This window comes from Pavona decussata, unplaced genomic scaffold (genome assembly GCF_977016875.1).
Source record: "Pavona decussata unplaced genomic scaffold, jaPavDecu1.1 SCAFFOLD_38, whole genome shotgun sequence".
NCBI classification, from domain to species: domain Eukaryota; kingdom Metazoa; phylum Cnidaria; class Anthozoa; order Scleractinia; family Agariciidae; genus Pavona; species Pavona decussata.
In genome coordinates this window covers 470146-495325 of record NW_028145460.1, presented here as the reverse complement: position 1 = coordinate 495325, position 25180 = coordinate 470146, and the positions used below count along the sequence as shown (strand labels likewise).

The following is a 25180-nucleotide window of genomic DNA, read 5'->3' as shown; positions in this document are numbered from 1 at the left end:
CCGTGGGTCTATTGTTAGTAAAATGTCTATTGTTTGTCTGTTTCGTTGTTGTTGTCAATAAGTCGTTTGTATGGTGCAGGTAGTTGCAGGCACGGTTGAGTGGCATTTGTTCTAAGCTAGTTACAAAAATAGATATATATATAGTCTGCATGGGGTTCGACTGTTTACAGACTGAGACCTCAATTTTCTGTACAGTTATCACCTGGCAGCAGCGTTGTGGATGCACCGCAGATTTTTAAAAGAACTTCGACAGGAGGCAGCCGGTATAGTAGACTGTTGCAGTAGTCAGATTTAAATGCGATTAAGGCATGAACTAAGAACTGTGCCATTCTGGCTAATTTATTTCTGACTCTACCAGCGTCGGGAAGTGCTAGCCATGCACTATACCAGATACTGGGGAAAATTCAGGTGAAGCCCAACAACAGTGGGAGAAATTCTAACCGCTAGAGGCTCTTTTTTAACAAATGCGTAATGTTTCGATCATTCTTCACAGAACTTCGGACTACAGGCTTGTTTTAGTCTTCTGACTTAAACACATCGACAATTTAGTGCTGTAATAGCGAACCAGTTTTTATCAATTTGGTCGGGGGAGGGGGGGGGGGGGGGGGCAAGGTGGCCGGTGTCTAGCTTAAGCGAGTTAAACTTTGGTCGATCTCATCGGTGTCCTTACGCAGTCCGATCAGCCTTGCAGAAATTTGAGTCATTTATATATTTTTGGCTGGTTAGATCTTTTACGGATCCTGCGTATACTTGCAGCATTTTCGTTTGCGGTTCCTTGCATACTGCTTACTTTGTAAGGAGGTTCGATTGTACCTGGGGATAGCTCTGTTCATCTTCTGCTGTAAGGGCCATTCGTATTACTCAGTTTAGTGTCAATTTTAAATGCTCTGGGAATTGTTCACTTTTCAATGTTCGGATACCATACCTTTGTCTTGGACTACTGATAAGATAACACGACCGGTTACACTGTTCTCGACAGGTTATAAAGATTCTGCGTCAGTTTTATAGTTTTTATTTTAATATAATACAAATGAATAAGCCAAGAAGCTGAAATTGTTTCACCTTCAATTTTATGCAATTAAAACTATGCAAAATGGGATAAAATCTTGCTCTAGTAAAGAAATTACTAGCTTAATGAGCGGTTTTTCATTGAGTTAGTTTCAATTTTTAACCGATGTGATAATTCCAACTAATCACAATAACCGCAAACAACACAATCAAACAATGAGAACTCGATGCAACTAGAAGTAAATGTCGCCCAAGGCTGTGGACTTTAAATGCTTCAAGGCTTCAAAAAGAGGTAAGAAAAACCTTAATAAAGTACAGCACAGTAGCATTCATTCTCATACTGAAATCATTGCTAGGCTAGACTTTCATCTTACTTGTACAGTATAATAAGCAGAACCTCAAGAATATACTACACAGCGTTTATCGCAACATAGCTAGTGACCACATGGAAGATCACTCCATTTTCCCAAATTGTCACACCTCAGGATTGCATCGTATCAGTTGATTTCTGGAAGCAAATACAACGTATAATTTACATGTAATGATAATTGCCTTAAAAAAGAGCGCTACATAAATCTCATTTGAACTACCAAGCTGTTTTCACAAACACTGATTCAGATTTCAGACTTATCTTACACAGCATAATAAACAACACCAAAGGAAAGCACTGATCGACAATGTTTATTTCAATTGCACACATAAGGCCTCAGTTAACCGCCGGGCACAGACTCAAACGCAAGATCCACTTCGTACAGTGCCGTAAATAGTTGAATGGTCACACTTTAAAGTTTCATCCACAGACTCAAAAATTGGAACAGCATTCTCAAGCTTTTCCTCTAATTGTGATAGTGATAAATGGAAATGCCAGCTTTATTTGGAACTTAACTGGCAAATAAACCGGAATTGTTTTTTTTCGCAACCAGCGTCATTCCATTTTCCTACTTCAAACATGTTGCCACATCGATCGTAACTGGCGCTTGGTTCTCCAGGGTTCCACCAAGTAAACCCTCCCGCTAGTGGAGTATCATCAACCCAGTACCACTTCTGGTCGACATCGCTTCGATATAACCCTAGCCAAACAGACTTCCACGGCTTTACGGCCAAGGCCACGCTTCTTATGAAGTCATTGTCCTTGCGTGATCTGATTACTGGGAGGTCTGCACCGAGATTCTGGCACGTAGATCGAGCTACAAACCAGGTGGAAATGTGGTTACCATCAATGAAGAAACACGACGTTTCATGCTTGATCCAGCCTGGTGGACAACCTGGTCCGACGCAACATGAAAAAGAAAACAAAAATAAAGCTCAGAAAGTTTGTTCATGACATTACTGAGTGCTGGTCTAAAATGGCTTACTTCAACAGGAATTCCACCTTCATGAACGACTGGGGTAATAACTGTAAGTAAGCCTGACACAGGCTTGTAACCAGCAAGGGACTGCAATGAAAGATATCCATCCCAAGTTCACTGCTGTAAAACGACTGAGCTTGCACACGACTTAGCAACTTCCGGCCACTTCCGAGGCGCTGCAGGAGGTGAACATTGCATCCATGTATGAATAAATGATTCTTTAGAATCTACACTCACCTTACCCTGTTACCGCCGTCAAACAAATAAGTTAATTACAATTAAAAAGGCAAAAAAAAAAAAGAAATGATAAAAGACGCACAAAGGCCACTTAACAGCTCTCTGGGTGCATGTCACGAGACGAATTTTCAATAATAGTAAGTAGACTCTTACCGAACGGTAAAGTTAGAGGTAACGAAATAATCTTTGGGCTGAAAGTAAATCTGAAACCATTTTCTTAAAGCATTAACTTACAATTCACGGCAGCTTCCTATAAAAAAAAAGGTGTGATTGGGCACCCGTCACACGTTTGACCACTATGCTGGTCACGTGCATCCAACATGGCTGAACGCGTTACCACGATGTCCGTTAATTTTGGCCTTCTGCTCTGCCTATTTCTTATCTTGAATGGCATAAAACAAAACAAAACATCAATGAAGCCACTAAGCAATTGTAGCAACCTATATTTTGCTTCTCAAGAAGCTTGCAGGATTGAAATTCAATCTTTTCACTCTCTGGCACGGCGTCCAGCAAAACACCAAGCAATCGGAGCTTTCCAGAAAGGCTTTATTACGTGCAAGCTTCTACTTCATGGCTCTCTAGCCTTGGCTCTAATAGCGCTCGCCGGAGATGTTGAACTCAACCCTGGATATAGGAGTTTGGAGGATGTTAGGAGTTCACGAGGATTGAGGATTGCTCATCTAAATATTCGAAGCCTTAGGAACAGATCAGACTCGCTGCGCCCGGGGGGTTTGGATAACGGAACGATCGATATTCTGACACTCAGTGAGACTTGGCTGGATGACTGCTATGAAGATTCTCATGTTATTATTCCAGGATACAATTGCATTCGCCTGGATAGGTCTGAAGCCAAAGAAAGATTTGGTGGAGTAGCAATCTATGTAAAGGAAGGCTTGTCGTTTCGTGTTAGGAATGATCTTTACTCAGCCGCAAATGAATGTCTATGGATTGAGCTATCGCGCACTAAATGTCACCCAGTATTGATTTGTTGTGCATATAGAACTCCCGGTTTTGACTTTGCGAACTTTATTTCAAGCTTGGAGATATCTATGACGAAAGTTAACCTGGATAAATGTGATTTCGTGCTTCTTGGTGACCTTAATGCAAATATGCTGCCATATTCAAGAAAGAAAGAAAAACAAGAGCTTAAAAAATTTGCAACTTCACACGATCTTACGCAACTCATTACTGAGGCCACCCGAGTGACGGAAACCTGTCAAACTTTGCTTGACGTGATTTTAGTGAACAACGATCACCGCATCACTGACTCCGGTGTTGTTCCTGTTTCTCTGAGTGATCACTACCTCGTCTATTGTGTTTTAAAAGCAGGTGTAATTAAGGCACCACCGAAGACAATTGAATACCGCTCTTATAAAAACTTTGATGCGAACACCTTCCTAGCGGACTTGAATAACGTCCCATGGCACATCATTGAAAACGAGGAAGACATCGACGACGCTGTGTTTATTTGGAATCAGTTGTTCTCTGAAATAGCTGACCTGCATACGCCTGTGAAAAGGCGAAGAATACGAGGTGTTCCGCTCCCGTGGTTGAATGATAAAATCAGCGAGGTGATGAAGGATCGTGATTTTCACCATCGTAAAGCTGTGAAAACCAATTCTGCTTTTCACTGGGCTCGCTATAGGAAGCTAAGAAAGGGATTTCCCTTCATTTTGTGTCAGTCTTGTGACGTCACAAGTTGTCTAATTTGCATAAGCCTAAATCTTGAATAACTCGGCAACCAAGAATGCTATCGCAATAAAATAAATGCCATTCTTCATCATTTTGAAAGCTCTTCCTAATAAGCTAATAAAAGATTTCGTGTCATATCCCCTTATAAAGTAGAGATAAATATGGTGGTTTATTTTAACCACCAAAGTGAGTCTTTGTTAGAAATACATCATAATTTTTTGGCATCAAATGAAAACTCGGAAAAAAAAATCCGAGCTCCAGATGGGATTTGAGCCCACGACCCTCCCATACAAATACCAAAATCGGTAAAATGTAAAGACTAAAGCGGATCAAAATCCGTAAGTTTTTGCGCCGCATATACATACCGTTTAGTAATCATGCCATTGAAAACGATTTAGGAAGTTTAGCTGCAATTTGATGAAATAACGCTCATAAAATTGCCTTTTCACCCGTATATCAGGTTTCTGGTAAAGGTTTAGAGTCTAATCTGTTACAGAGGATGTGCTTCTCAAGGGTCATTCAAACAGTTTTCTTCCTTGCTCATTCGAAAGTTTGTGTATATTTAGGAAAAACTGAATTCATCCATGAGCATAAAGTTATATAACTGTGCGTTTTGTATTTATTTTGTATTTGCTTTTGTTGTTGAAGATGGCTAGAAGAATAGAAGATGGTTTCAATTTTTGTTGACGAAAATGCCCCCTTAAGACCTGAACAAGGCCGCTGGTGGTGTTTTACTGATGCTAAATGTGATACTGACCGCAATGCCGCCCATGAAATCCTTTGGCACAGCTGCAGTCTTATCCTGTAATATGGTTAATGCACGTTCCTCCGTTTAAACAAGGGCTGCTGGCACACTCATCTATGTCTAAAAACATTTTACAAAAATTTTACTACGTAGAAATTCCTCCCTGAGCTACCACCTATCAAAACCTTCACACAAACGACAGAAGATAGTCAAGAGGGAGAGTCTAGGGGCACTAGGACGCCATACCCACACTACTCTCAGTCCTCTTGACCAGTTTGTACTAGATTTTGCGTAGTTGGAGAATTATTCTAAAAGGTGTCTTAACAAACTCGACATTTGTGGGAATAGTTTATGCCGTGATCAATTGAGTTTTTGTATGCACTATTATGCAACTGGCTGTGTAAGACTCGTTTTGATTGGTCTCAGGGACATTGGGATTAAGGTACAGACGCACGTGTGACGTGACGAGTCGCACAGTTATATTTGTCTTCCCTCGTTGAACTTTGAATAAATTACGTTGACAGATTGTTAGCCAATCATAACCGTTGCTACCGGTGTATTTGCAAATGGGCGCTTTTCTTGACATAATAAAAGTCAAATATTTCCCGTCAATTTTCACGCAAATAATCACAAAAACAAATAGGTTTTATCTGGTCGCGTGTGTGGACTCTGAAAACGCGTAGGGGATACACTGCAACACAAACTTTATTAATTCAACAAACAAGTTTTTTCAGAATTAATTTACATTTTCAAGGAAAAGGAAAAGGATGTCAAAACATGGTGAGGACATCAGTCGGACTACTTTCCCACAGCTCGTTGCTTACTTCTTTGATTTTACCACATTTTGACGTCACCCATGCGTTATTCGGATACAATTTATTGTGCGATCTTACTTTAACTATCATTTAAATTTTTTATTTAAGTTTTTATTTTATTACTTTTGGTTTTAAGTGTCCAAAGTTTTATTTACCGTGATTTCGCCACGTGCCAACCAAAAGCCATTTGTTGCCAGATGAAGGAAAAATGTGAAGACCAAGGGATGATCCTACGAAGAAAAAAAAAAACAATTGCAATTCTTTGAAAGATAACCTGGAATACCCTCCAGTAAATCATGGAGATGTTTTCATGCTTATATAGGTAAGTGGTTAAGATGTATTCCGTCTTTCTTTCACGAAACAAACCTGGGAAAATCACAGAGTTAAATTGATGTAGCTGAATACTGTGCGTTAATTGTCCACAGAGTTAACAGCCACCACTTCTGTGCAAAATCGCATTTTTCAAATATCAGTCCTTGAAATCCTCTTCTTGACCTTTAATCTCATTTCCAGATTTAAAACTGAGGCCGGGAGAGAGACTGCAATATCCGTGGCTTACCTCCCCAAAAATTTCCATCGTTGTCAGTATCTTGGATTTCTGGAGCTGGGTTCCTGGTAAAGCGAGTTTCAGGTACAAAAGGAACTTCCTGGACAAATTTAATTCCGGGCGTCTGTCTGAGTTTTGCCCACGTCGATTGAAGTATCACGTGCCAATTAAGTCCAGAAATACCTGTGCTTTCCATGTACTGCCTACCACGTTTGCTTACACCGTAAAGACGTTTTCTCTGAGAATCGAATGCCAGAATTGTTAACAAACGAGGATCAAGACCTATAAAAAATAACGTTTTCTATTAATACGGTGGTACTAGAAGATGTAACACATTTATTTACATTACATTAAATCGAGAAGCCTAAACTAACGAAATGGAAAAATAGGGGCCATTTGTAAAGATAGTGTCTGCCGAAGCTATCCGCATAGAGGGACGGAGAGAAAAATGTAACCTGTGCTTGAAAAGCAATTAATGAGAGTCATATGCCGTGAGGGTCATCATTTTCGTTAGCAATCGTCAAGATATTTCTTCAACGTGAAACACTTCACGTTCGTTTTCCCAAGCTGGGAAACTTAAGACGGCTAATTATAAATCATTTTATTTTGAATAGTTAGAAGACGTTGGCGAGTGGTGAAAATCTTGTAACAGTGTCCGGGATTGTTCTTAGACGTTGAATCTTCTTTCGCAGTCAGCGAACGTGAAACGAAAAAATTATCATAAATTTAAACCAGAGGTTGAATTTTCTTTATTGTTTCCAAATAGGAAATATCAAGTTAGTGTATGACATTTTTGTCGTCTTTGACCAAAAAGCAGTTGACAAACAATTTTTTTTGGATCGTTATCCTCTGAATCCTATGTTGAAAACTGTCTTCTCGGTCTCTTACTGACATTCCTACCTGTGCTGGACACACCATGATTAACTGACCGAAAACACGTGCTCCTTGGAAACCTGATGAGATAAACACCCCAGCCATTACACCTACACTTTATTAGCAACTGTTATATTTTTGTCACTACCAAAAGAAGAGAATGATCCATGCACATTAAATGATTTAGATTTTCTAAAAAAGCTGACTTTGTGAGTTTAATGAACAACTATAACAATCTTAGGCGTGAATTATCTTCTTTAAGCGGCATTAGAAGCGACGAAACATTGTGGTTTTTGTTCAGTAGGTTGGTAAGGACCTGTGAAAACGTTTTCCTAAGTCTCCTTACCCCTCCTCGTCATATTCGCCAAAGCACAGAAAAACAATTGTTTGGCTGCCGTCATTTACACACAAAAACCCACGCTTCACGACTGCCACACTTTCTGAAAAAAAAAAAAATGAATTGAGGTTTAAATTACGTTACGAGGATTAAACTCAGACGAAATCTCAGCTCTCTCGTATCTACTTTATTCTTCGATAACTGGCATTAAATGCAATACATTCAAAGTCAATCTTTGACACTGATTTGATAAAATACTGGTGGCTGGTTTTGACGGCAATAGAAACATCTAGTGTCTTCAGGATCACGGATGTATTCATGTGGTATAGGAGAGTCTTTGCTGACGTCATTGTTTACAGTTTGTCCAATTAGCACGTATCAAACCATATACAACGAACAAATGGATACCACAGAATAAGAGAGCATGTCAAACAAGCATGCTAAACAAGGCGAATTAATATCAGTAAGATTTGTTAAATATTCTTAATTTAATAATTAGCTTTGTACAATTCTGAAATTTACAAAGAATGTATGTCTGGATGGCAAGAGTTGCCAACCCGTCATACATACTTTGTACAATCTTGATACTTTGAATTTTCTTTTCTTGAATAAGCTATGTAACATATCATTCTCAAAGTTTCGGAGAGCACTAACTTTACTAAGCATTTTAATTGATAGTGCGCATTTATTTGAAGCTAGTTTTGTCATTTATGCTAATTAATGCTAATAAGGCTGAGATATATTGTCCATATCAGAATTTGTTAAACATCTAAGCATTGAATATCTGTCTATAACAACCACCCCGCTACAGAGGCCAGGTTTTCTTATTCCAACGGCCAATCTCTTCCTCAAATGATTTTAATGGCAACCTTACTGCAACAGCTAGCAAATTCTGTTCACACGTAGTATGGATGTTCCAAAACAATTACCTGTTTCTTCGACGGGTTTCCCAAAAAGCTCTACTCGCATACATCTCTCGCCTTGAGTACCGCTGAGGTCAAAAGTAACTCTGGAGGCTTTTTGAGGAACAACAAGGGTATGTGTAATTACGTGGTCCACTGGGTTTCCTTGGAAACGCTACAAAAACAAAAAAACCAACAACAACAGAAACAATAATGAACAGTTGTGTTGAATGTTTTGCGTTGCATGTTGTGAACGCACTGAGAAAACTCTTCTCCGGTAATCACTATTTACCATACCCCGGGCACTTCTGCTCTAAAGCCCCTCGATTCGATATTGATCTCCAATCTTTTTTTTGTTGTGTCCGTCAATTTTCTATGGAATTATTCCTCATAGTTACCACGTTCTCAGCCCAAGTAGTTACTTTCATAACAGTATTCTCTGATCACACAGCATATGCACTCAAAACACCACGGAACGATTCATTTGGTCATCATCGTTTATTTTAATTAGCATTGTTGTTTTCAGGTGAGTGGCCAGGTTTGTTAGGAGAGCTGGAGCTAAAACAAAACTGTTATCTTAGTGATTCAGGTTTTTTTCATTGTCAAACTCAACCAATTTTGAGACTAATGAACAGCCTCCTAGTATAATCCGTATAATCATAGGTAATAGAAGTAAAACGACCTTGACTGGTGGTAGCAAAGGGCGACTGCACATTTCTGCCATCTAGTTAGCAATACAACGAGAAAAATGGTCTGTAAATAGGCTAGGAGTGTAGCTCAGAATTTAGAGAGCCCTATTGTTGAGCAGCAGACACGCTGTTGTAATATCCCAAATGTTAATTTTTTGTCTTTTCAATATACCTTCCTCTTTCCATTTTCTTCATAGTTAACCCCATCAAATGCAAGGTAGACGAATTCAGGAGGCATCTCGCATTCTTTGCCAGGCTGGCACACTTTCCCCTGGATTGAAACCTGTTGAAGTAAAAATAACTGTTATGTTAGTACACTTTACAGTAAATGGCAACATTCTGATTTTAAGCAAAACTCAGAGCAGATAGCCTGCGAGAGACATCGTACAGCTGACAGAGAGCTAGGTTTTGATAGATTGAAAAAAAAAAAAAAAAAAAAAAAAAAGACGTGTAAGTGGAAACGATACAAATATTTAAACCTGACGGAAATACAAGTGTTATAGTTCTCAATTTCAGTAAAATACGCCGAAACACTCAACCGCTTAAAATAAATTGAACTTTCTATAAAAGCAACGATGAAACACGTGAGGTAGTAATCGATTTTAAGGACCTGGTCTGTTTACCCGTTACTCATTTTCTTGTTTGACTGTGAAGAACTGCTGTTTGGGAATCTTTCAAAGACCGGGATTTATAGTATTTATCGAATACCTTAACATTATAATTGACATAATAGCTAATTGTCTGCAATTTACTTTTCGGTGGTTCAAAACTGTGTCGACTTGACTTGTACATGATACTTAGACACTGTTCGGAAGACATGTAAAAGATACATATGCTAAACCTTTTACCTTAGTGATTGAATACTCTCTCTGTAGGTCAATCGTCAATGTCCTGATAGAATCCGTCTCATTAACACACCACGCTTTTTCTGGTCCCGAGTTAAGACGGGAATGATCCCGTGTCCCGCCTGCTGTTTCACTGGAAGCAGTTATCTGAGAATCTATGATGGCGCCAGATTCCATACCCAGGGGACGTGGTACTATAAAGCGTAAATTAGTGTAATTAACTAAAATAAAACGAATACAAAGAACTAATTTACATTCCACAATATATTTTAGAGGTTCATCGCCCGAAAAACAGAACCCGTCAAAACTTTTATAATCCATTTTTTGAACATCTTCGACATATTCATGAATTCATCTATATGTTAAGGGGTCAATGGTATTGTAGCGGACTTGTATCTACCCTTGTTAGGAATCAATTGCAACGTCCGACCCCGCCTTCCACGGAGTTTTTGCAATGTGTAGTTTGTGTGATTAAACATGTCGGCTTGTTGTGTTTTTGAATCTGTTTGAGCTTCAGTGCCTCGTGACCCGAGATATGGATTCTTCACATTGGTGCCAACGGTGGTCTGTGAACTTCTAAAAGGGCAGAAAAAAACTCTAAGGTTAGATTTAGAGAACGGAGAAAACACACTCGTGGAGGTACTACATATTAAGCCGGTTAAGTCTGCAAATCCATTTTAAAGATACAACATTGGCGATTTAAGCCTCGTGAAAACACCAGGGCTGACAGCAGCATAGATTACCACATCATCAGCCATTTCACCCACAGTAACAGAAACAGCAGGAGCACAGCCTCGTGGACGATATTTAAATCCCTTCCGTAGCGAAGACAGTTCTTCAAGCCTGCCACATTCTTCAGATTTTACAGGTTAGTGAAAAGTCAGAAAACCGGTCACACTTCCAGAAGACGTCGATGACGAACAACCGTTCAAGGAAAACTTAATGCTTTTTAAGCGCTGTACGATCGTTAACGCTGGAGTGAGGAGAAGAAGGCATTTTTTAGCAAGGCTCTGATACCAGTTCATTTCGTTCATCGTCAGTATGAAGCTGCTAATCATGGAATGCGAATGTTGGATCTCTTTGGCGCTTGTCTTGAAGACCAAGTTTTGTTTATTGAAAGAACTTTAGTTTCTGCAGGAGAGAGAAGCGTTGTGCTCGTACGAATCCTAAACGCTTGTGATAAAACGTATCGGTGCTCAAAACTGTTGTAGTTGTGGCCAAACCAGGAACCAGTGTTGCAGAGTTCCCCTGGGCAGACCCACATTGCTCCGAATGTGAAGTTGATAAGACCCAGCGAGGGGAAGAGAACCATGGGGAGACACTGACAGGTCCACTCAGAGAGCTGTGGAATCGACGCGCAGAACAGTTGACTGAAGAGGAAAAGCCAAGCAGTCGCTGAGCTGTTACACTGACAAAACAATGTATATCCTCGTTGTCGGAGCAAGATCTCGGTAGAAAATTTTGGAAACAGCTAGACCACATAGACATAGCCAACGCAAGACCCATTAGGCAGTAACTTCGCAGCACCCCACCAACAAAACATGCAAATACTGGGCAGTACCTGTCAAAACTAAGAAGCCTACCCACTGCTATGCATTAACAATTCCCTGTGTGCTCTTCATGGGCCAATTTTTTGTTGTTGCTAATTTTACCTGAGTAGCAAAGACTGAACTGACCAGGACTTTGCCTGGACACCCGAGTGCCAGCCTTCATTTGACACATTGAACGACTTTCTCTTGTCTTATCCAGATTTTACGGCAGAGTTCATACTCTACACAAATGCTACCAATTATCGTATTGGAGCAATCTTAAGTAAGTCAAAAAATGGAGTGGGACATCCTGTTGCTTAAACAAGGCTGAGAGAAACTCTTGTGTCACACGAAAAGAGCTGCTTACTATTGTGGAATTTGTGAAGCATTTTCGTCACTCTTTACCAGGCCGGAAAATTTGCATTAGGAATAAACACGTGCCTCTTCACTCAGTACTTAAAGTTAAAGAGGCCAAGGGACAGCTAGCAAGGTGCACAGAGTTAATGAGTTAGTTTAGGTATGAGATCGAGTATCGAGAGAGCCAGCGGTATCAAAATGATGACGGAATGTCACGAAGACTTTGTAAAGGAAGATTGTGGAAATGGTAAGTGTTTCTTTTCAAAGTGATGTTTCACCTGGTGAGTGGTGAATTTCTGCTGCAGCATACAGAAATTACTGAAGGACAGCCAGAACTGTCTTTACTTAGTACTGAAAATTTCTCAGCCGATCACTTAACTCCATGTACCAGACGATTCGATCGCAATCGACTTGGACTCGAGAGTACCTCCATGACCAGCAAGTTGCAGATCCAAGTCTGAAGGTGATATAAAGTCTAGTAAGAAATTAAAGACGCAAGCTCTTTAAGATTGAGGAGGGAAGATGGGTTTACCTATGACCGTACTTGTACACGGACATACTTCTTGTCGTCAAGGACTATTTTACAAAGTGCACTAAAAGCTATGCCATTCCAAATCAAGAAGCTGTCACGAGTTTGTGTGTCGTTTTTTAGTTCCTCGAGAAATACATAGCGATCAAGAACTAATTTCGAGTCCAAAGTTATGAAAGAAGTTTGTAAACTCTTGGACATTGAGAAGACCAGAATCTCCGCAGACGGACGGTTAGGTGGAACTGTCAGTTGGAGACAGCGTCTGGCTAGACATCACTCGATGGAGGAAAGGGAGGAGATCAAGCTGAACTGACCATGGGGGAGGGGCCTTACCTATTTGTGTCTGTGCTGTTCGATGTCACATACTGCATACAAAGAAGCCAAAGAAAAAAGGCGGAGCTTATTCACTCAGAACGTCTCAAGCAATAACGGGACCTGTCTGAATTTCGAGGGAGAGGGAGTCAAACTGTTACACCTGTTTTATCTCAAGTGGTGAATGCTGGTGACTTGAGCCTGTTGTTCTTGGTGGCTCCGTATCAACTGTAAAGGCGATCCTGTTAGCAGCACCATAATGGAGTCTCTTACTCCTGTCTGTGGCAGAAGTCCACCTACGACACTGAACCACGAAGCAGAATCTTATGTGGAGAGCAGTGGAGCTGTGGCCGATATGAGAAGTGATGCAGATGTAGAAACACCTCCTCGAGTCCGGTCAGCTAGCTACACCAGCTTTGGCCCACGAAGTACAGTGAGACGGAGTGGGACCAAAGGACTCCTTTTGGTGAACACTCTCCATAGAATGCACAGAGCCGTTATAGAAGAGAAAAAGAAAACCAAAACGTTACGGCGATTGGGTATAACCCTTTAATTAGCCTGTAAATTGAACAGTTTACTGCATTCTTAAACATTTCTATTTTAAACAGCATTTGTCACAATTATTTAAGCAATAGAGGACTTTTTCCGTGTTTACATAGCCTCATCTAAACACGAGGGTGGTTGGAAGAATTCGAGACAGTTATGCAAACCCGAGACGCAGGCGAGGGTTTGCATAACTTTCGAGAATTCTCCCAACTCCCCGAGTGTTTAGATGAGGCTATGTAAACACGGGAAAAAAGTCCTCGATTGCTTTTATAAAATATTTCTAAGAAAAATAGTCCGACAAATGAAGGGAAATTTTGTTTATTTATTTCTTGATTGAAATAGATGTTCTCAGTACACGCTCTGGACAATCATTTTTGCTACTAGCCAATGAAAACGCGCATCTGACAAAAAAAAATAAAAATTTGCGTTATAAAAGCCAAAATCAAGTTGAAATTTGTGGCAAGCGTCAGCAAGCCCCGTGTGGATGATGGCGATTTCAGCTTTGAATTCTCGTAAATCTTACAGAAAAATACCAAAAATTCGGTGAAAACTAGAAGAAATGTTCGAAATATACGATTCTGTAAGGAAAGAACTTCAAGATGAGGAGTTTATTTAAGCTGAAAATGAATGTTACTGTGCATGGTCGCTCTTGAAAGTTACGTGAACTCAGGGTGAACTTTGCCAATGTGGCAGCCTGAGATGGCCGACAAGTCGAGTCGCTCATCGTGCCTTGTGAAGTTTTGCTGTTTATGAATCATAGCACAAGCAGCGGATCCAGACTGTGAAGCTGTTGCTGGTAATAGTAATCGTAACAGTAGATTATTACGCTGAGAAAGTCCCAGAGAAAATACATTTTAAACAAATTTGACAGCCAAAACACGGCAACCGGCCGTACAAAGTTTGATTTGAAACATTTATAGTCTGCAGCTTACAGTTTTGTGTTCGTTTTCGTGTACATTTTTTGAATAAAGAATGTCTTTTAGGGAATTTTATTGTGGTACTCAGATACAAAAATTACCTTGAAAAATGTTTACTACGTATTTGTTGCATATTTTGTCGTCTTCACTTGAGCTCCCTCGACGAGGTCGTCTAGCGAGGCAGGCAAAGCGCTGTGGTTCTTCTTTCTTTCGCTTTTTTTCTCTCGGGTTCAGGGGGGAGGAGATAGGCAAACCCCGATCAAAATTTTGGGAACTTTTTCAGCATTTCCTTAACAGTTGTACTTGAAATTACTTTGCAAGTCTTGCGAAAGCTTTGAAATGTTTTCAAATTGTGCCGGGAGACACAGAAAGCATGACGTCACAACCATGTTTACATGCTGTCATATAAACACACCTATCGACCAATGAGAGCGCGCGTACTATCTCAAATATTTTATAAAATACCATGTATTTGTTCCTTCGTGTGTATGTTTGAATGAATCGCTAAAAACCTGATTATAGTTTGATTTTCCTACAAGAAATCACTTAATCTTTCCTCTCGGCGTTCTATGGAAGACATTTAGCGTTAGCAGAAAAGGATCTTGTTAAATTTTTCGACAGTGTTGATCAAAAAGCACAGACATCTCGGTAACAGTGCCCTTTTATGATGGTCTGAGATTGCTGTTACTTGCTAAGAAGATGGAACAAGATAAAGTTTTACTTTTGTGCAAACAACATACAGTTACTTCCTACCATTTCTTTTGTCCATAAGGTAACATCCAAAAAACTCGACCGCCATTATTGACACGTTAGTGATCCACGAGCGCGGATTGATTCGTAAAAACTGACTGACGATTGGTGGCTGGAAAATTACTACTTTTTCGGCGGTAGACTTGTCGTTAGCTGGAAATTCCTAATAAAGGAAAAAAAGAGAATTACTTGTATAAATTTTATATGAAAGCAGCGTCAATTTCACAAGGCCTCGACTGAATATTATGAGGGATAGCAATTTATTTTTCCAGGAAAGTTTGATGTCGTCGGGAAAACTGCCACAGGATATTTGACTTGTTTAGGTGTTGAATTTTTTTGGCAAAAGGGGCTTGTAAAGTTGAGAACTCTGTGTTTGTTTTCGATCTTACCACTGTGGCCTAGAATGTATAAAAATGTTCAAATGGCTGTTGGCAATAAATATAGAAAAGTGTTTATGAGTCACACATATAATTTATCCTCGTTTAGTCCTATACAGCCTGTTGAGACCAGAAACCCATTACCTAGTGTGTACGACTGGTATATATTCGTGTCACTGCGTTTTCACAGCCTTGGGTATTGTAAGATTGAAGTTCCCTAAAACTCAGACTCTCATTATAGCCTTTGTAACCTATCAAGAACTAATGTGGACCGATATTTATCTGCCGAGGGAAATTGCCTTGAAAGCAGATGGTTCCTTGTCATGTCGGTCTATGCTCCTGCCCAGGAGCCCAATTGAAGTTTCCATGGTAACCGCATTTTGAGGGCCATTGTTACCGCTCATTTTCATTTTTATACCATTTTGTCGTTTTTCTGTTGTTTTATTAGTTTACTCTATTTCTGCAGTTTCTGAGTACACAGCATAAAAGCAAAAGAAAAATGGAGAGGAAGAGAGGAGGAATCTACTGACCATACTTAGAAACATAACAAAGCTTCCACTACACAGTGCAGTTTCCTTAGATGGACATTAAAGGTCATGGTGTTCATTTAAATGGCGATCTACGCTAGACCTTAATTCATAATTACCTTTGCCTTCCCAGTTCTTTTTTCTTTTAAAACCTTCCAGATTATCTCATCATTGCTAAAGGACACTTGGAACGAACTAACACGACCGTCACGTGATCCCTTGATGGACAGCTGGAAGAAGGAAGACTTTTTCTTAAACATTTACTAAGTTAGCAGTCTACAGGTGACCACGAAAAAAAGGCTGACGCTATTTAGCAAAAAAAGGTTGCAAAAGTGCTAAATGCAAATCAGGTGATGTTCGCTAAAATTATCACTGAGTTTTTTTAAAATTATAATGTTTATCTAATAGATGTAAACAATAGCGTTATATATCTGAGTAATGACTTCTATGCATTACCTTCATAGAAGAATTGATTTTTTTATGCAACATCTGAAGCGAGTTATTATCGCAGTGTACGCATTTTTAGTGTCCCTTCGAAAGGTATAGGCTGTCGCTAACGGAGATAGGTCTTTCCATTCGTTTTTCCTCGTTTGTGTGTTCGTTAACTTATTGTCATTTCAGTCTTCGGAACGGTCCTGATTTGCTCACTAACTTACCGCTTCAACTTTAACCCTGGAGCGGAAGTCGATTTGCAGGAAGTGATTGCGGTCAAACTGAAGAAATCCTTCTTCCACCATGAACACACCCACAGAGCCAGGTCTGGAATAGTAAGGAGCATTTCCTACTCTGTTCAGTTGGGTCTTCATGTGAGACGAAGAAGATAGCTGACTTTCCTTGATCCGACCGTCTCTCATCCCCAGCGGACGAAAACTGGAGCACACTAGACAAACAGAATGAGCTGTTTCGATACTCTGGTAATTTATGCAGCGGAACAAACCTTGGAACTCAATATTTCTTCATTTTGGTGGCTTAGAAACTTAAGTTTACACTTGATACCGAAAAAGAGAGGAAAGTTTTAGATTGGGAGAGGATATCCCCGAGTATATGCCCTATTTGATAAGAGATTCATCTTAAGTTATTACTGCTTCAGTCACAGGCAGTTGGTACCAGTTACTTTGTCTTTAAGGTAAGCCCTGACATCAAACATGTAATAATGAAACATGATACAATGAAAGTGATAATGTCTCCCGCTAACCACGTAGCTCTTTTTATAATAAAATTTCGATATAACGCGGGCGCTGATTGGTTGAAACAGCGTGCTTTATCAGAGTACAGATGCACGGAGCAACGGTGTCACGCCATCAACCCGTTTGTGAAATTCCTGGACTTCTCTCTCGGTTTTATTTATTTATTATTATTATAATTTTTCGATCCAGACGTCTTTTGTAACCTAGAAAACGTAAACGAGCTGGACATAGACCATCCTGTGCGCACACAAGGTAAAAAAAAAAACAGTACAAATAACACGGTGATTGAAAGTGAAGTTTCCGAAGAAGTTAGCGACTAAAACACAGAGCCAAGTAGAAATATCAACAAACCGAGATTTGCAAACATGTCAACCGACGAAATGGTCGAAATTACATCGAAGGCAGAGACGATAAACACCAAAGATAGCATAAAATGGACAGCTCAAGTTTTAGAACGAAAGATGTAAAAATGTCACAAGCTTAAACAAGTGTTAAAAGGTCCCGTAAACGCTCGTTGGCTATATTCTCGTACAAAAAGATCAAACAAAAAATTGAGAGAACTGAAAATTTAATTAGCTAACGAATACACAAATATATAAGCTTACAAGATCCTTACATTTTTGGTGCAAGTTCTATCACGCCGCATCATAGCCACCTCCGCTCACCGCAGTGAAGCAAGCCTCAGAAATTACAACGCTCGCCCTTCGAGTGAACAACTTACAGCTTGTTCAGATATCCTCTCTGGAGCATTGAGTGGGAAGCCACAGCAGTCACAGCAGCCCTTTTCCTAACGGTGTCAACAGTTCGAGCACTCCTCTTGCTCCCGTGAATTCGACTGTTGTTCATTCACAAAACACAGCGCAGCAGTTGGTTTATTACCGGCCGCAAGCTTTAAAGCAGTTTGTTTTCGAATTGCCATGTTGATGACGTCCAGATTTTCACGAGCCACAAATCCACCTGATTTCAATGAACATTTTACTTTTCCATCCTGATTTTTGAAAGGGACAACTGAAGAAGCGCTGACGCTAGGTGGCGTTACATTCGAACTGAGCAAAGTTTGCAAACTTTGATGCCTTGTTTTAACATGTCTGACAGCTTTCGTGTTGTTCAACCAATCAAATCATTTGAAACATTCTAACAAGGATTGTGATTGGCTTATTTTAGCGTGCTTTATCAGAGTACAGATGCACGCTGACGCCAGATCTGTTCGTTCGGAAAATGAAGTTGGTTTTGAAAATGAGGGTGAATGCGGGGGGAAATAAAAGAATTCTTTATCATAAAACAAATAAAGAAGCCTCGGCTGTGCTCTGTTCTGTTGTAAAGCACTTAGGAAGCGGCTAGAGCACTCAAGAAGTAGGGAGAAACACTCGACTACGTCTCGTGTTTCCCCCTACACTTCTTTCGTGCTCTAGCCGCTTCCTGCGTGCTTTACAACAGAACAGAGCACAGTCGAGGCTTCTTTATTTGTTAATTAAGGCACTGTATAGACTTTAAAGAATTGACGATATGGTCCAGACAGCAGCAACAATGTTGAAATCGTTAAAAACAAAACGACTTTTTTTAATTTTCCAAACATGTTTCGACGGTACAGCCGTCATCGTCAGTATTACGAAAACAAGTGTTGAATTTTATAGCGCGCAAGTCACAATGCATACGTTACATTACGTTACAGAATATTACGGTACATGGATTCAAAGATACAACGGACCTAGAATGCACGTGCACCTGACCAAAATGACTGTAAGTCAAGGTGCTCACAAGGAAAGTGTCAAATTAATGTGTTTGACCTGCTGATTGAGGTCGGGCATTTCCCATTTTATGTACATAGATTCTTTAAGCTTAACTTGAAATTTAGTAGCTGCAGAATCTAAAATTTGAAACAATCTGTTGAATTCTGCAAATGTTTGGAGATGTAAGACGAGCTGTCTGGGTATAAGTGCTCGTGGACGCGCGTAGAAAATGTCTGCTGGTTTCACCAACGTAACAAGCATTACAACTTGCACAAGAAAATTTATACACGATGCGCGTACGGAGCGTCTCAGGGAGAGGATCTTTCCCGTAGAACAAGTGCTTAAATTTGAACGTAGAAAAAATAAGGTTGATATCAATAGGTTCACAGAATCGACTGATGAGTTTACGCACTCTATTCTGTGTGATAACGGCCAATGTAGGGGATCTTGCCTTCCCCTTCTCCTGCTTTGGATATGTAACGATGGATTAACCTACTTAAGACATGTTCATGATATAGATTCTTACGAAAGATTTCAATTAATTTCTGAATATCATTGTGAAAACCCAACCAGATGTTATTGATCTTAAACGTCTTGTCGGGTGAGGGTTTTGATCAGCCCTATTTTGTAGCAAAGGGGTGTAAAACAGAGAAAAATTGGTAAGCACACCCGTGAAGGTCTTTTACGATAAGTGGTGGCGACAGGGAAGTTTGGGGCTTTATTGTCTAATAGCCCATCGAGTGGGGTAGATCATGGTTAATTTCCTTCTCCATTGTGAAATAAATATTTGGGTGTTGACTGTTAATGAAATTAAAGATAAGGTCAGTATCCTGACAAGGCAAAATGTGTCCTATACATAACGACGGTAGAATAATGCTACAGAATCCTTGTATTGTTCCAGCCACAGCTTCTCATGGTGTCCCATGAAAATATTGGCAAGAACGGCGACTAAGGGGGAGCCCATGGCTACACCATCAATCTGATCGTAAAATGTGCCCTTAAACAAGAAATGGGTTTCGGTGGTCGCAAAAGAGAAAAGTCTTTTCAGGTCAGAGGCGCTGAGTTTGAAGCCTGGATTTCCTTTGTTGATGTAATTGTCCGCCAGGTCAATACGTTCATCCAAAGGAATGTTGGTAAATAGCCTCTCCACATCAAACGACACCATATAATTCCCCTTCATGGTAAACCTGTTAATATCACGAACAAATGTGAAGCGATATCCGAAGCAACGTGCTCAGATGGAATGTGAGATTGAAGAAGTTGCTTACAAATTTTGCCGGGTTGTAATTGAGGCTTTCCTTGTAGGCACCTTGACTAACAGTCATTTTATTTAGGTGAACGTGCATTCTAGCTCCATTGTTACTTTGAATACACGCAACGTAATATTCTGTAACGTCAAGTAACGTTCGCAATGTGACTTGCGCGCTATGAAATTCAACACTTGTTTCATAACCGTCATACTGACGATGACAGATTTACCGTCAAAACATGTCATGCCGTTTTGTTTTTGAAGAACTGAAGATATCTTTTAATGATAATTCAACCGAAAACTTTTCAATACTACTTGTCTAACTTTGCTTCTTGGTTTTTTGGTTGCTTGGTAGCCAGATTTGGTTGGTTTGCCTTTATCCACATCTCCACAAAGTAAACTTTGTTTTATTGTACTTGTGGTCTTTTGTTTGTTTGCTTTTTTAATTACATTAAAGTAAAAGGTACTAACTTGGTGCGTAGTAAGCAAAAGACGAGTATGCTTGTTCAGTTTGTGGCGCTGCATCAGGACTTTCATCTTCCCAAGTGTACTCTACTGTTACAAAGATCGACGTTTCTGCAGTCTTCCCAGATGAGGTTATCTTCTGCTGATCAACATGGAACTTGACAGCGAGGAAAATATTTTCACAGGGAGCCAGTTGCACAAACTGAAATCGATAAATGTTGATGAATGCAAAAGGACCATTATCAGCTGCATCCATCATTGGGATGACACTTTATTAAACTTTTTTTTTTAATTATGATCCAAAGAAAAGAGGTTTCTTGCCATGGGTAAATCCCACATTAACGAAAAAGTCAGTTATGTTGTTAGGTTATCAATTTCAGTGAGAAAATCGGATCCAAATTATCCTTCCAATACACAGAACTTGAAAGGCCTTCGAAAGCGACGAAAGATACTTTGGTATTTCTACGTTAGGTTAATAGTCCAGTTTAACCGTTTGCCGGCAGTTCAGAATGAACTAGACTTGCAGTTAAGTGTGATTTTACCTTTACAATTAAGGCCGATTCGTGGTCAACCAAGCCAGTGTATTGTGGTCCATTTATTGCTTGAGCAGAGTTGAATTTGAGCGTTGCAGGAAAGGACCAACTCACAACAATGTTAGCGGCTGCCCCTCGGGAACTTGGTTTGTGAGCAATGGTAAGGTGATTGGTGACTAAGCCACTGTCGAAAAATTAAACCGTCAAAAACTAGCTCCTTGTTATAAGATTTTAAAAAAAAATGCAAAGAAAAGCAAGAAAAGAGAGTAATAAATCGTTTGGTAGATAAACCATTTATGTCCTGGCATGTTATGAGATGTTACAGACCAACTGATATATGTAAAATATCCTTAATAATGTTAAAAACCCAAAGTTGCATTGGTTACACGTAATAATTGCTATCCTTTGAATGGTCTCCTGAAGAGAGCTTTCATGTTGAGAATAAGGCGCATTATAATCTTATTTTGCAATCAGACTTTGAAAAAACGACACCCACCTTTGCAGAATGGGTCCAGAGAGATTGGCCAACGACAAGGTCACGTCAAGTTTAGGTTTCCCTCCGCTCCTAGCAACACAATTCTCTTGGGAAACAGCCTAAAAGTGGTGGTAAAGTCAAAGATAAACTTTCATGTTGACGAAGGATCTTTGCTGTAGGTTCACTTATAAGTAGACATGGTTTTATTCCCCGTATTCCTCGTTCCTAATATACATATATAAATACTGTATTTGAGAGAACCACTAACCCTATATACCACAACGAATCATATTTCTACTGAATAATTGTTTGAAAGAGTGGGATTTAAGGCCACGTCCTCCTTCATACCAGACGAATGTGATAATCACTACGCCACCAAGACAACCATGCTGGTAACGCAGTAATCAAAGGGGTCATTGTGTGCTTTAAGGATGGGGTCTCTCGGGGAAATTCTCTTTCAAGGTGACACGTTAGTGAAAGCCTCCACATTTGCAATTCGTCTGAGGATCACGTCAATGATGCACAACCCAAAGGCTACTAATTTAAGTGGGTTACAGGGCAAGATCCAGTGAAGGAAACAGGTTATTTTTAATTGATAAATATTGCATATGAGAGAGCTACTAGCTAACAACCCAAATTATGGAATCATATTTTTTCTGAATGTTTTTTTGAAAGAAAATTCGCTCTGAGTTAGATTTTAACCAACGTCCCCCAGCACACTAGACGGGGGTGATAGCCATTACACCACCAGTACTAAAGCTTGCATTATGGTTTGCACCTACCATCCCTTGTCTCCAAATTAATAGTAGTAAAAGTAGTGCCATCGTAAACTTTCAGATGAAACTAGAAGTTTCATTCCCTAAGAGAATAGAGGGAACGCAAGAAAGTTATTGTTTCATGTACTCAAAACAAGGAGGCCATTTCTGCATCTACAATCAATTAAGTTGGTAAAATCGCGAGATATCACACCAACTGATAAAATATAAATAATAATAGCAATAATAATGTTAAAAATCCAAGAGTTTAAAAGCGTGCAATAACGAGAACTGAATAAAACTAATACGGCAGAGTATTAAAAGCTATCAAGCCACAAAGATCTAAAACTATCTACGGACGTTAAATTTACAATGTCTTTGGGGAGGGAGTTCCATTCGCTGATTGTTCGCGGGAAGAAGGAAAACTTGAAAACATCTTTCTTTGCCCTGGGTACTATAAACTTAAAAGAGTGGTGGGTAGCTACTGAAAAATCGGTCAATTTGTGGGAGAGTTTATAGACCTTTATACATAAAAGATAGTCTGGCGGTTTTACTTCTAGTGGTTAGGGTTTCCCCGAATTAAGTTCCTGCAGCATTTCAGTCACGCTTGCATATGGGTTGTAGTTGCCAGCTCAGAATCGTGCTGCCTTTCTATGAACTCTCTACAGCTTTTCGATGCCCTTCTCGTGGTACGGATCTGATTCGGCACTTCCATATTCGAGGGTTGGTCGGAGTAAGGTCTTATACGCCGTTTACCTTACCGATCTGGGACAGTTTGATAAGTTTCGCCGCACAACGCCAAGGACTTTAGATGCTTTGCTTGAGACTGTGGATTTTTTACAAGTCATTCAACTAGCGTGGTAAATACTTAGAAAACATAAAAAAACTGCAGAAAAGCAAAAACATAAATATTCAAAAGGTAAAAAATGTTACCACACGACCTGTACCTTTCAAAAATACCTTACAATAGTTACAAAACAATTCCAGAACACCGGGAGAAAGAAATCAAATAACAAATGTTGTTCCTTTTCATATATGGTATATGTCACGATTTGAACTCATTCTCCCTTAAATTTTCGTGTTCAAAGCTATTGCGGAACACAGGTGTAGGTACAAGTAACTTTTTTCTAATTGCATAGGTTCGTAATCTTACACTTAATTTCTGAAACCATGACCCACAATACTAAAACTTTTACCCTTACCTTTACAGCAAGCGCAATTGTTGCAAATGCAAATGTATTGGTATGCCTTTTTTCAGAAGATGCAAGCATTTAAAATCACCAAAAAATGTGAACATCGAAAGAAAAATGTTAAGGTGGGACTTAACCTTAATTTGAATGAAATTTGAAGAGGTTTTAAGAAGGGATAGAAGAAAGAAAATGATTTTTGGAAAACCAACAGACAGTTGATATCCACGCAAGAGCACCCTAGGCTGATAGTGGACTAACTTGGTGTCCATCTATTAATTATTAACTACAAATTCTTATTTGAAAACTTCACAAAATCTTTAATATTTATTATTTCTCTTAATTTTACCAATCCTTCTAGAAAAACTATCTCCTCCCAAGTATACCCAAACATTCACAAAACACCCTACAACATAGATTCGCGGGATGGACATAGAGTTTTTAGATTGCTTGAAACGTGAACGAGATATTTCCATTAAATATGGCGTTTAGGTTACGTCCCCCCTTAAGTATTGTTTACTGATTAAACTGTTTTTTACTCTAGACGCGCCTGTTAAGATGAATCGGGCATACTTATCAATTAAGGGCTACCATTCAAGTTGCCATGGGCAAAGTAACTAATGGCCACAAGTTTAATTGTATTTGACTACAAGAACTGAAATAAAAATCGATTGATTTATAACCTGTTGAAGATTGACCAATCTCCAAAATGTCTCAGTGATAGCTCGACCTTTTCTTCTGTTGTTTCGTTTTCAGGGGATGGAAAAATTAAAATTATGAAATAGTGTCAACTAGTACGTGATTTAATCTCCGAAATTTATTATACACAGCAGATGTATTTAGATGTTTTGACTTTAAAACGAATTTGCATTTCACATAACTATAAAGTTAAACTGGGAACACTTCTTTTGCCTATGGAGTATTATCAATCCTTTCGATAAAAATGCCCGAAATTTCAACTTCGCGCAATTTTAAGAACCCATTGGGAGAATAAAACTCGCTTTCACAAGAGGTTGAAACATCTGCAAGTGCAAAAAAAAAAAAAAATAAAAAATACTCCCAATACATGTAAATTAATGGCCTAAAAATATTTATTTTAAAACCACCGCCAGGCCATATTCAGTGATAACGAGCTATGTACCTCAAACACTGACGATACCTTTTCGGCGGTGTGTTCCTTCCTCGATCTTCAAATTAACACTGTTGTACCCGAACGCTGTTGATTTTCCAGGGATTTTAAATCGTAAGAAGGATCACATCTTGTTAAATTGAGTGAATAATTTGTCAAGGAGTACAGCTTGAAACTCAACTAACTTCAATTGGGGCCCAGAATTACGCAATTAAGGACCAAGCGTGACCATGGAGATCGAACATCCAATAGGAGTTTGAGAATATGGAGGATAGCTTATAAGAAACCCACTTTTAACGCTATTTAATTTTACAGAAATACTGAATTGAAGTGTCAATTAAAACGCTTCTGAATTATGGGCGAATTCGATTGGATATTGATGGAATTGGTCACAATTTTGCTGCCTCACCGTGAATTGCTTGCTGAGTACTTAGCGCCGTGGAGGGTTTCTAAAGCAACTACCACTTATTATCCTGTTAGCAAACAGTTTACGTTGTTGAGCTGCTGACTCTGAACATATATCTCATGACTATGTAGAGTAGCTCAACAAAGAAACACTGCCGTTGAAAAGTCAACAAATCCATAGC

At 39.4% G+C, this 25180-nt stretch overlaps 1 protein-coding gene across 1 annotated transcript; it reads right to left on the bottom strand.

The window, feature by feature from the left end:
- Positions 1–1105: 1105 nt before the first annotated feature.
- Positions 1106–21623, bottom strand: LOC146483430 (lactadherin-like). The gene is made up of 15 exons (XM_085105678.1): positions 21544–21623; positions 21057–21231; positions 20521–20716; positions 16540–16763; positions 16003–16113; positions 14983–15142; positions 10043–10233; positions 9367–9477; positions 8533–8680; positions 7613–7706; positions 7294–7346; positions 6406–6675; positions 6002–6076; positions 5044–5151; positions 1106–2273 (listed from the first exon to the last, which is right to left on the bottom strand). Coding segments are annotated over exons 3-14 (1506 nt in total). The 5' UTR covers positions 20522–20716; positions 21057–21231; positions 21544–21623; the 3' UTR covers positions 1106–2273; positions 5044–5083.
- Positions 21624–25180: the final 3557 nt, after the last annotated feature.